This window comes from Crocuta crocuta, unplaced genomic scaffold, assembly GCF_008692635.1.
Source record: "Crocuta crocuta isolate KB4526 unplaced genomic scaffold, BGI_CrCroc_1.0 scaffold216, whole genome shotgun sequence".
NCBI classification, from domain to species: Eukaryota; Metazoa; Chordata; class Mammalia; order Carnivora; family Hyaenidae; genus Crocuta; species Crocuta crocuta.
Window position 1 is genome coordinate 289307 of NW_027531504.1, and position 13570 is coordinate 302876.

Here is a 13570-nt window from a genome sequence, read left to right on the forward strand (position 1 = left end):
GCCTAAAACAGAGCTATGACTGCTGAAACATAAGATAAATATTTGCAAATATTTAATATGGATATCAGTTCTTTCATATATACTGTACTTTGTACTTGTCTTTTATAGTCAAATAATAAACCAGGGAATTCAATTATCTTATTTTTAAAGTTAGCTATTTATAGCTATTTAAGACCTTGCAACTTCTAGTATGGGGGAAGTGATAGTGTGAACTCCACAAATAAGTATAAAATATTAGATAAAATTTTAAAAACACAAATACATAAAGACACTGGAAAGGACCTAAAAAGCAGACACAAGGTAGAGGAGAATTTAATTTTAAAAGAACTGCAGGGGTGCCTGGGTGGCTTAGTCGGTTAAGCGTCCGAGTTTCGCTTAGGTCATGATCTCGCGGTTCATGGGTTCGAGCCCCGCGTCAGGCTCTGTCCGGACTGCCAGCTCAGACCCGGGAGCCTGTTTCAGAGTCTGTGACTCCCTCTCTCTCTGACCCTCCCCTGCTCACACTGTCTCTCTCTCTCTCTCTCTCTCCTAGAAATAAAAAAAAAATTAAAAAAAAAAAAAAAAGAACTGCAACAAGAAGGGTAAGAATAGCAAGCCTGTGATTATTCAAGACCCTAAACTTCCTCCACTTCAAGTGATCATGTGAACCTCACAGAGAACAAACATAAAATGGTAATAAATTTTAAAAACTATTTATAAAGACACTGAAAGGTGTCCAGAAGGTAGACAGAAGCTGTAAGACTAATTTTAACGGAACTGAAATAAGAAGGGTATGAATTAAGTTTGTGGTTTACTGGCCCAAATTTCATGACTATGTCTACAAAAGGTAGAAGTGACTAGAAAGGTGTCCTTAGACTCCAGGGCTGGGAAAGCAGCTAGAAATTTAAAGGGGAAAACCCTGGAAAAATTGAGAGTAAAAAGAGCCAAAATCCCTAGTTGACAGGGAAACTACACAAGCATGGGGGAGACTCCAGAAGGCCCGTCAAAAATGCAGGTTGAAAGGAGAAAGAAATATATTCAGTAAAGACTGAGCTATAAGGAACCAGAGCTATGAGCTGGAAAGTTTGTTAAACAGTGCATTCCTCAACTGTATATAGCTTAAGCAGCAGACCACTGAAGCTGGACAGGCTTGAAGTGTTAAGTGTACAGAGCCAAAACTTATCAGAACTGAAAAATAAAAATTACAAATCATTAAGAAGTGTCTTAGACAATTACTCAGAAAGTCTCAAGTTCATATACATATAAAAAGTGCTTTTAAAGGTGACATGCTTTCTTTCAGATTATTTAAATTTCATGAATTTAAATTCTTAAAACATGGTAGGCAGTCAAGGTCAGTTTTAAAAAACTTTACTGTGGGTGCCTGGGTGGCTTAGTCAGTTAGGCATCCAGCTCTTTGTTTCAGCTCAGGTCACGATCTCACAGTTTGTCGGTTCAAGCCCTGTGTTGGACTCTGTACTGACAACAGAGCCTGCCTGGGATTCTCTCTCTCCCTCTCGTTCTGCTCCTCCCTTACTCACGCTCTTTCTCTCAAAATAAATAAATAAACTTAAAAAAATACTTAGAAAAAACCTTATTGGACAGGAGAAGGTTACCTTAAACATGGACTCAAAGTTTAAACAAAATTGATTTTTTAAATAAAGTTTAAATATTAACATTATGAAACTTTTTTCTTAAATATTAAAAATATTAGGCAAATGTTACTTTTGCAGAGAGGCTCCCTGATTTCCCATATAAAACAGCAATTCACATACTCCCTTTCTTACTTCCATGTAATATTTCTGCATATCAGCAAACTATAATTTCCTCATAGATCTTAACATTTTCTGACGTTGTGTGTTTTCTTAATCTTTCTACTACTACCTCATGAGCTCCAGGAAAGCAAATAATGTATTCTTAGAGCCTGAAAGAATGACTGGTATTAGAGCAGGTAACCAGTCCATTTTTGTTAATAGGTTCTCAGTTTTTGTTCAATGATAAATGGAAAAAAAAAATACATGTATGAAGCCCTTTTAGATATTTCAAAATGAAAACTATTGATAAAAACTTATTAGGGATCAAATAAACACTCACATATTTTTATTACATTGCCTTAAAAAGAAAACCACTCTAAGGTACAAGTAAATTAAAATCACCTTTAGATCCATCCTAAAATTTTATAACATAAAGCATAACATAGCTTTCTGCTTATATTTTAAGTGTTTTTATTTTTTATTTTCAGTGTAAATCATAATACTTCATATGAATCTATAAAACAAAAGTTTCCATTTTAACTTCATAGTGCAATAGTCTGTCTAAAACATATGAATCTCTACCTTATCTCTTCACATTTCAAAAGAATAACACAGTTGTCAAAAATTACAGAAATAGGGACATTCCTACTGTAATCAGAAACTGTTCTACTCTTTCTAGATTTAATTTCATTCAATCCATTTCACCATGACTCTGCTCTTCAAAAATAATGAGAATATAACAGTATGTATAGATCTGATCCTAAGTGGGTACAAACCAGGACTTACACTACCACATCTACAACTTGCTCTTTAAGGCTAGCAAATTCTGCCCTTCTGATCTGTGATGCTAGGGAAACATCAGGGAAAAACATCTTAGAGTCCTCACAGTTAGAGTGTTTCTTTTAACTCATGGCTACAATTGGAAATCTATCCCTATCATTATGGTCATATAACATGGCAGTTATGGTTTCCCTGCTCTTGTATTTGCAAGTGTGTTTTAAAGAGGCTCTCTCAAAAAGCATTCCACATAAATACAGTTATGATGTCCAGAAGCAAGGGCCTAAATTGAAAAAATCCACAAGATTGAAGCTTTTACCAAGATACCAAAAATAAAGATAATGTTCTGTTTATTTGTTTAATAAACCGATTCAATCCATACCACAAAATATTTGCAATGTTTGTTTAGAAGTTGAACAATCTTACTTAAGCTTTCTGCCAAGTCCAAGCTTCTTTTCCTATCCCTTAATTATTACTAAAATGTAGATATTCAATCTCAGCTTGAAAGTTACTTTTGCTAGATTGACATTAATAATTTATACAGGTATTTTTTACTTTCTTTGCCAACACATAAATTCTTACATATAACAACAACAACAAAAAGTTGGACTAGAGCTAATATACTGGTAGAATTCTTTATTAAACTGAAAGTTTTCTTTTTGGGCCTTTATTCCATTTTTCCCTTCCTTGCTTCAGAGTTTCTAATGCAGTTTAATACCTTAGGAAAAATAAAATAAGGAAACAAAAATATTTTTTCTCAAATTCATGCCATTCATCTACTTGACGACTCTAGTGTGGCATTAGTAAGGTACATTTTGTGATCAAAATATATCTTTGCAAGACTTCAGCCCAAAAAGTCACTTTGGAATTTTAATAGAAATATATTGCCTCCCAAAAATACTCTGCAAAAAAAAAAATTAGAAATCTGTAAGTAAAATGCAAAATGGTTAAGAGGATGGCTGCAATTTTAATGTCCTCATAAAATCTAATCAGTCAGCTAACTGTTCTCAAAAAACAATCCAAGAAGGCAAAAGATAGAAGTAGAAGATTAACCCAATGAAACTAACATTGTTTTTTTAAATGAGAAAACGATATGCTTGCATATAGTTTCTATATATTATGATCTTTTTTCATGGGCATCCCTTTAAAATATAACATTTTAGGGGCGCCTGGGTGGCTTAGTCGGTTAAGCGTCCGACTTTCGCTTAGGTCATGATCTCGCGGTTCGTGGGTTCGAGCCCCGTGTCGGGCTCTGTGCTGACTGCCAGCTCAGAGCCTGGAGCCTGTTTCAGTCTGTGACTCCCTCTCTCTCTGACCCTCCCCTGCTCACGCTGTCTCTCTCTCTCTCCTAGAAATAAATAAAACATTAAAAAAATAAAATAAAATAAAATATAAAATTTTATATCTGAAGCCAAAATTATAAACACTTAGGTGTTTTACACGTAGAATATAGTTCACTTCTGTTCATTAAAAGGCACAATTAACAATTACTGTTTCTTCCCTATAGAGCCTGTAAGATAAATTTAAGAGATTTGTAAGTGATCCAGTCTCTTGATATATGAATGTACTGTTTTTTATACTTTTTTAGTGTTTTATTTATTTTTGAGAGAGAGAGAGAGACAGTGTGAACAGGGGAAGGTCAGAGAGAGAGGGAGACACAGAATCTGAAGCAGGCTCCAGGCTCTGAGCTAGCTGTCAGTACAGAGCCTGACGCAGGGCTTGAACCCATGAAAGTGAGATCATGACCTGAGCTGAAGCCGGATGCTCAACCGACTGAGCCACCCAGGATAAATAACTATTATCCCAACTCCTAAGCTAGTAATGAAATAGAAAGAGTTAAATAGTGACTCTGCCTTTTTTAGGGAACTCTATACTTCCTCTCAATTGATAAGAGGAAATTATTCTTTACTGAAAAATGGAAGCTAACTAATGTAAAGACATGACAGGGTTAGAAATTCACCATTCTGCAAACACTACAGAAATAACTAAGTCAGACAAGGATCATCAATGGATATGTAAGATTGTTGGGAAACAGGATATTTATATAGTGTTACCCCACAGATCTTTGCTGACAGCAAAGGGAAAACTACATCTTTTTCCTAGACTAATCTGGCTATTTGGGACAACTTGAGATTGTGTCTCTTGATGTGATACTTGCCATCAGCTAAAAAGTATTTGTTATGAAATGTTAAACCTCAATCTAAGCAAGCTATTAGTTGAAACCTCCAGTTTACTGGAAACAGAAGAACAAGATAAATAATACCAGGAGAAATTAATCAGATGAACAAACAAACAAACAAACAAAAACCTGAGGGGAATTCTTCTAGATTAAAAGAGTCTTAAGAAATATAAAACCATTTGGCCGACAAATGTAGAAATCTGAATAGGGAAAACAGTAAATGATATTAGAGAATAATTAAGTTTTCTTATATATAATGATATTATGGTTATGCCTTTATTTTCAGGAAATAATATGCTAAAGAATTTTAGGCATTAAGGGTCATAATGTCAGAAACTTAACTTTCAAATCAGCCAGAAAAAATATTAAATGCAAATGTAAAGCACCTTAGTAAATCTAGGAAGTAGGTACACAGGTATTTATTTGAGGGCAGTGATACATATATTTCTTTTTTTTTATGTTTTATTTTATTTTTCAGGGAAAGTCAGAGAGAGAGGGAGACAGAGGATCTGAGGTGATCTCTGCATGACAGCAGAGAGCCTGATGAGGGGCTCGAACTCACCACAAAATTATGACCTAAGCTGAAGTTGGACACTCAATTGACTGAGTCACTGAGTCACCCAGGTGGCCCAATAAATATATTTCTTAAAAGCTGTCTGTATGGCATGGGACTTATGGGAGAATCTGCCTCAGCAATGCTTCCTACAAAATGAAGAAGGTGATTCATCAAATATGTTAACTTAATGAAAAAGATGGATTTAGATATGTTGAATGTAATTTTACTGTTTTTTCCATTACTCCTAAATTTTTTATCTTTGTCAACGGTGATTTTATTTACGATAGGAACTTTCATAAACATAATTCCCATAGTTAGTATGGGGTTACTATATTCAATTAGGTGCCTAGCATAGTATTTAGCTAAAGGTAAATTATATTAGATGAAACAGGTGGTTTGTTCACCATGGTTTGTTTGTACAACAAACTCTATTATCACAATTTGTGATGCATCAGTTATTCTACCACAAAGGAGACAGATTTTTCCATTGTATGTATCCTCCCAAGAATCAGTCATTTATAACCATAATTGTGAAATTTACCAAATACAAAGATTCAGAGAATTCTGGCAACCTAGACCTTCCAACTACTTTTCAGAAACTTAGAGTGATAACCTATTTTTGTGCAGTGCCTGTGACCCTGGCCAGAAACTAGGAAGAAACTGACTGCTAAGATCTTGCCAGTCTCTAATGTATTACTTTTTGCAAATATAGATTTAAGCAAATTAAAAAAATTTTTAAAGAAAATGTACAATCACATTTATAGTGATTTGAAGAGGATCATCTCCTGCTTTAATTTACTCACAATTTATCAGTACCTTTTCATTATCCTGGTTGTATTTACTCACTGGTGATATTGGTACATAAGGATCAGTTTCATCAGCTACTGCATACGGTCTCCCAAGCAGAAAATCTCGTAGTTGACTCTGGAGAAAACACAGGACCATTGCAAATAATAAAATGCTATGCCAACTATAAAAAATACTTCACATTGAGCACTACATAGTGTCAATGATATTCCAGCATAGATATTATCACCTGATCTTTGTTGGCAGTAAGTATACATGGAATTAAACTCTAACAAAATGCTTCTGTTTCTAATGGCTGTACTCACAGAGGTCACAAGTTTAGAGTTAAAAGATAACCTTGGAAATTTAATCAGTCTTTTATTTTTATAGAAGAAACTAAAGACAAAGAAAAGGCTTACCTAAGGCACACAATAAATACTTCATTTTGGGATTATACAAAAGTAAACCTAGTGTCCTAACAGCATAATATTTCAAAGAGAGAATTTCAATGAAAAAAATATAGATTTGCTTTCTATTATTTATTCTAAGGGATCTAAGATTATATAGGTATTCACACACCTCATTACTGATTAGTAAACTTGAAGGGAAGGTATAAACTGAATTAACAAAACCTGATGAGACTGCAAACCACTTCCCTCTCAGCCACTATAAAATTAAAACTAAAGTAACTCCCTAATATATACTTATTCGAGCTAGAACTCAGAGCTTATCATAAAAGGAAGAGAAAAAAAAAAGCCTGGGATTTTGATGTTCATAACTTGAATCTCAAAATTCAAGTTCAGTAAAAAAAAGAATTTACTTTTTTGGTAAGTTTTGACTTTTACTCCTTTGCTACGAAGGGCAACTTAGATACCTATTTTCTTTTCTTTTCTTTTTTCTTTTCTTTTCTTTCTTTCTTGCTTGCTTGCTCACTTGCTTTCATTTTTATTTTGAGACAGACAGAACATGAGCTGTTGAGGAGCAGAGTGAGAGGGAGACAGAGAATCTGAAGCAGGCTTCAAGCTGTCAGCACAGAGCCCAACATGGCTCCAACTCACAGACTATGAGATCATGACCTGAGCTGAAGTCAGACACTCAACCGACTGAGCCACCCAGGTGCCCCTGGATACCCATTTTCTAAATATTAGCCAGAAACATTTAATGACAACTGACTACATACAGTGTAACTTTTCAATATTTAAAAAAGTAATCTTATGAAATAATTCAAGGTCATTATTTTTAAATAGATAAATTGTTTCAGGAGAATTTGTTTGACAATTACTGTTTTTTCAATTTTAATTCCAGTATAGTCAACATACAGTATTATATTAGTTTCAAGTGTACAATATACTGATTCAACATTTCCATTCATCACCTGATGTTCATCTCACATGCCCTCCTTAATCCCCATCACATGTTTCATCCATCTCCCACCTACCTCCCCTCTGCTAAGCATCAGTTTGTCCCCCATAGTCAAGAGTGTTTCTTGGTTTGTCTTTTTTTAAAAAAATAATTTACTATTTAACAAATCTTGAATAGAGGTAGTCCTCACACTTATGGTTCTTATGTTTTCAGGAGAGACGGTAAAAGCAAAGATTTATTCTTCCATAAACACAATTTTATTTTTTTTTAATCAGATAATATTACTGTCTGGTTTAAACTATGTTCATGTTGGGGTGCCTAGGTGGCTCATTCGGTTAAGTGCCCGACTCTTGATTTCAGCACAAGTTATGATCTCACAGGTTTCATGAGTTCAAGCCCCATTTTGGGCTCCTCACACTGACAGTGCAGAGCCTGCTTGCAATTCTCTCTCTCCCTCTCTCTGCCCATCCTGTACATGTTATCTCTCAAAAGAAATTAACTTTAAAAAATAAATAAAACTATATTCATGTTTAATAACATGTAAAGTACAATATTCTAGATCAGTTCAGTAAGGAGGATCCATGGATTTCTGAAGTCCCTAAGACCCATTCAGGAGACCCAGGAAGTTCACCCTTTTCCAACTATGTATCAATGTGAATCTGAACTTTCTTGATATACTTCAATCAAAACAACATATCAAGGAAGCCTGGGTGGCTTAGTCAGTTAAGCGTCCGACTTTCGCTTAGGTCATGATCTCGCGGTCCGGGGGTTTGAGCCCCGCATCGGGCTCTGTGCTGACTGTCCGCTCAGAGCCTGGAGCCTGTTTCAGTCTGTGACTCCCTCTCTCTCTGACCCTCCCCTGCTCATGCTGTCTCTCTCTCTCTCTCCTAGAAATAAATAAAAAACATTAAAAAACAACAACATATCAGACAGAAGTAGACATGAGAAAACAGCTATTTTAAATCATACATGACATTAAGGATATTTATAAAAATGTAAAACAGTAATATAAAATATATAAAACATATTCTCATTTATTCTTATTCATAGTACTATTAACATAAACACATATTTAGTTTATTATCAATATTTTAATACTTTAAATATGTTTTAACCTTTAATATGATAAATCAACAGATATAACTCATATAAACAAAATCTCCTTTTCCTAATTATTTTTAATTTTATTATGTTTAATGTATATTCATTTTTGAGAGTGTGAGAGAGAGAGAGAGAGAGAGAGAGAGAGAGCAAGCACACACAAGCAGGGGAGGGGCAGAGAAAGAGAAAGACAGAGAATCTGAAGCAGGCTCCAGGCTCTGAGCCATCAGCACAAAGCTCAAACCAACTGAGCCACCCAGGAATCCCCCTAATTAATTTTTAAGAGTGCAAAGGCATTCCTAAACTTAAAACTTTGACAAGGACTCTAGATAATTTAAAACTTTAACAAAGACTCTAGATAATATGGCATAAAGCTCTGAAGTAAGCATAAAAATCACAATGTATTTTCTGTGACACACTATTAATTTTACTGATTTATACCTTTACTTTATGGATAAGTTATTTATTCTATTTTTATCCTCTTTTTAACCATATTTTTCCATTCCATTAATGGTTACCTTCACCTTCTGGTACTCAAATCAGACCCATTTCTCTATATTATTTAAAATAAATTTAAATAATTATTTAAATTTATTAAATTATTTAAGAAATTAAATAAAGCAATTTAAAATAAATTGCTCACTCCCAACAAACCACAACACTTTGTCATTTTAATTCTAAACTAATATCAGAATCTCCCTTAATGTAAGCCTTCAATTTTAGCACACATATTCCCAGTCCATCCTTATCATATATACAAGTTTCATTGCTCACTACCTCTTTCCTCTAGATAGTATCTGCTCCAGTTCATCTGTTTAATTATTATGGTCTTTGAAAAGGCAAAGTTTTCAGTTGAAGGACATTCTTTAAATTTTTCCATATCCTCCCTTTAGCTTAGCTAGTAACTGATAACCTTGTTGAGGATCAAGACATTCTATTTAATTTTTGTTCTTTTTAAATAACTTGTTCTTTCCACTAGGAAACTTATAATATTTATCTTTATCCTTAAAGAGTCCAGGAATTTTACCAGGATATGCGTAGCTATGTGTCTTTTCTCTTGAATACAGGCTGGAACTTCATAAACATCCTTAACTAGCAGACTCAGAGAAATATTTATTATAACAGCTGTAGTTTGAAGAAACATTTTATTTAATCATGGTCTCTTCTGCATCTGTTCTTTTTTCTCTTCTGGAACTCCTAGCATTTGTATGTTAAATCCTCTAGATCTAACCTCCAAATTTCCTAACTTTTCCTTCATAATTTCTTGAGCTTCAGATTTTTCTCTCTGTACTTTAAGTATTTATTATATTTGACTATCAGGACACTAATTTGTATCTGAGTTCATCTCTTGCATTGGGAAAACTTTTTTCTTCTTTTTCTCATCTAGAAAGTCTTACGTTTAATTTATCCTTGAATTTCCTCAGGTACTACTATTTTTATGGATTTAAATCATCACTCTCCACTAGCAACTCTATTCTATAGGGCATGTGTGTTCTCAGTTAACTCATCTTTCTGTGGCTGCCAGGACTCCTTAAGTGGCTATTGCTTTTCCTCATTGGCTTTTTGGGGGTCAGCCTTGACTGTTGAGGTACTTCAAGTGTTGACAATTTTTTAAGTAATGGAAGCTGAAAAAGTCTCTACTCTTTATGAAACAGCAGTGGAGAAATAAACAGGATACCAGTCACCTACTGAGGCCAAAGGAGAGTCTTCTTCTGGTCTCTCAAGGGTCACCAACAGTATACCCATCTACTCAGCTACTTCTCGGCTTCCTCAGAGACAGAGAATCCTGGCACACTCACAGGGGGCATTTGTTAACCTTCCTCAGAAGGTCCCCAGATTTCTGAGGGCTGCTAAGCTCTTCTCAAGATCTACCATTTCTTCTCCTCAGCCTAGGTTTCCAATGTCCTCCAGATAATTGCTCACTTCATGAGAAAGCAAACTCTGTACCAACTGTCTCTACTTAAACTCGAGTTAGAATCCAAGGCCTTCTATGCTACAGATGTCCACAGTCCCTGCATCCTTGTTCTCCAGGAGAGGAACTGTAATGTCTGAGATATAGGGGAAAGGAGCATTGTTCAAGTTACCAGGTTCCCAAAACTTCCCTGTCTTGATCGTAATTCCTCATAATTCTTGCCTTTCTTAGGTGATAATAAAGAAAAAAACAAAGAAGATACATAAGCATATGTAACTTTAAAGACACTTTTACCATAAATTAGGGTTATATTTAGTGCATTTTTGAGAAATGAATATAGGGATAGGTTTTCCTGCTCACTTTTTTCTCATTGGAAATTTTCCTAGAGCAAACAAGTATCAGAGATCAAACCTTTCATTTTAAATGCAGAAAATTTTCAACTTCACACACTATATTCTTAGCAGCTTGCACTCCATTCCTGATGTCCTGCGGAAGAACATGTTGCTATCTGGAGACACAGAATGCCCTCTAATGTAAACCTATATATCTCATACTATACATAATTCACGAAAATGAAGAGGCTTATTATAAGACTTAGAGGCAAAGGATAAGATGAAAACAACATGCCCAAACTCAGGCAGATTATACTCTCATTGGCTTATTGGAGATTCTCTTTGTTGTTCTTATAATCCAAGACTATGTTTGATTAGCCTCTCTAAATTAACTATGTGAAAAGCAGTCAAAAATCATCTCTACCCTGCTTCATATTCTGTATCTCCCTCTCTCTCTGACCTTCCCCTGTTCACGCTGTCTTTCTCTCTCAGAAATAAATAAAAACATTAAAAAAAATTTTTTTTAAATCCTCTCTACAAGCAAATAAAACATAGGTAAAGAAGGAATAAAAAAAAAAAACTATCTTCCCTCACAAGTATCTTTACCATAGTGTGGGTGTGCATGTGTGGGTATGCATGTGCACGTATGCATGTACATCTTAGGAAGTTACAATGGGGCAAAGGGTTCCATTATAGCCCAGTGAGGCCAAGACAGCAAACTGCCTGCCAATGTCCACTCTCCCCTTCTTCCTTAGTAACAGAGATTTTGTTTTTATTCTGGCATGTTATGCAGGAAAAAAAAGACTATATTCTCCATATTCCCTAACATCTTGGTGTGGCCATGTGACTAGGCTTTAGGCAAGGACATGGAAGCAAAAGAGCTATGTCTGAAAAATGCTGTGCTCCCTTACTACTTCCTGATGCAAGGAACGCAAGTATGGGATCTGGAGCTCTAACAGCTCTCTGGATCACAGAGGACTTTGAAGGCAGAGGTTAAGAACTAAGATGGAAGAGGAGAATAACAGAAAAAATCCTAAGTATCTGCTAATCACAGAGCTATCACATCAGTCCCAGATTCTTACCCTTAGATATCTTTTACAGAAGAGTGGAATAAACTTCCATTTTGTTAAACCACTGTTATTGTGGCAGTTTCTATCACAAGCAGTCAAAACACTATTCCCAAGTATCAGACAGAAATATTTATAAAATATTTTAACATCTTAGAAAACACAATAAATCTACAATTATTTAGTTATCACTACTATTTAGTTACTACCTTACTCGTACTCAGTAAATGCTAAAATAAAGAAAAATATTTCAACACTTTAAAACAAACTAGATACATCCAAATATATTCTGAAAATAGTTTATCAATTCTAATATAGATGAAACCAAACTGCAAAGGATAACATTCCATTAATTTTAAAACTTACATTCAATAAAAAATAAAGCAATGAATATGAGTATATGTTTAAAAAAAGGAATAATGTATTACCTCATGTTTACTGCATCATACTATCCTCACAAAATGATATCCCATCTCAGTAAAATAACATTATTAATCCATAGAAAGAGTCATAGCATTTATACAACATATGCCAAAATGAACAGATGCACATTAAACCAAGAAAGCAAAATAGCAAAGCAATCTTTGACATGAATTCAGAAGGAAATCATGCAGTTGGGACTGATCTCTTTGTTAAAATGTTTTGATCTAGTAAGAAGCTTTTCTTATACTTCAATCAAAAAACGACAGAATTTTAACAAAATTTATCACCGAAATATTTCTTTTCAGTAATAACTAGCTTTCAGGTAGCTAAATTTTCCATTTTCTAACATGATCTGAAAAGCAAAGCATTATCATGTTACTATAAATGCTGACACCATAATTTAAAATAAAAATAAATCTAGCCATATTTTCATTTAAGATAGACTTAAAAATACTTACAGGGGATATGATGGCATTATTTTCACAACTAGAATTCAAAACACTGCATTTTTTATAAACATCAATCAGATCTAACATATTACTATTCTTTAAAAAATCATCGTAAGTCCTCCTAATGTCCTCATAATGGTCAATCATTTCCATATTTTCAACTGGTAAGTTCAACTTCTCATGTAGGAAGAATTTCCAGGTCAATAAGACATCACTGAGAGAAACTGTATATTCTCCATTGAGCTGAAAGAGACAATACCAAAACTTAAAAAATAAAGTTGGATGCCAGAATATTCATTAACTTATAATTGAGATGGGAGGTACAAACTGAATTTTGTCATACAAGTCTACGTTGAATTCTTGTGGATTTGAAGAGAATATCCAAATTCAACTGTGGAATAAGTTTAAAACCAGATATAAAAAGATTTTGAAAGTTTTATAAAATATAAACAACTATGACAAGTTTGTGCATGACAAAATTGGCAAATATACAGTCATTCTTCACTAAATTTCTCCTACCCTAAGTCAGGGAATGGGTGGGCATGATCTGTACTTAAGTACTACTGACTGGGCAAACATTTCATTCTGTTAATACTTAGTTCCCTTCAGCTCTTCTAGCTAATGTATTTTGAATCTCTTATTCAAAACTGTCAATGCAATAGTGAATTACTACACACCACACTATTCCAACTGTTAGTCTTAAAACATGATCATAAAAACTAAATTTTTAAACATCATATTGTTGGGTTTTTTCATTACTGTTCCAAGGAAGACAAAATATCAGTGCTAAAACCTTGGGTCAAAAAAGAATTTTGATTCTTCCCTGCTCATGGACACATTAAACTATAAACAAACAAGTTCTTAAAAGCCAAGGTTTCTTTCTATAAGTTATTGGA

The 13570-nt window shown here is 34.2% G+C and overlaps 1 protein-coding gene across 1 annotated transcript in view; it reads right to left on the bottom strand.

Annotated features, from left to right (window-relative positions):
• Nucleotides 1–13570, bottom strand: part of PARPBP (PARP1 binding protein) — a 56447-nt gene that overhangs the window by 28045 nt on the left and 14832 nt on the right. The window contains exons 3-4 of the mRNA XM_077772207.1: nt 12684–12917; nt 6059–6166 (exon numbers count right to left, since the gene is read on the bottom strand). Of these exons, the coding sequence (XP_077628333.1) occupies nt 6059–6166; nt 12684–12917 (342 nt within the window). The remainder of the gene's footprint in view (nt 1–6058; nt 6167–12683; nt 12918–13570) is intronic.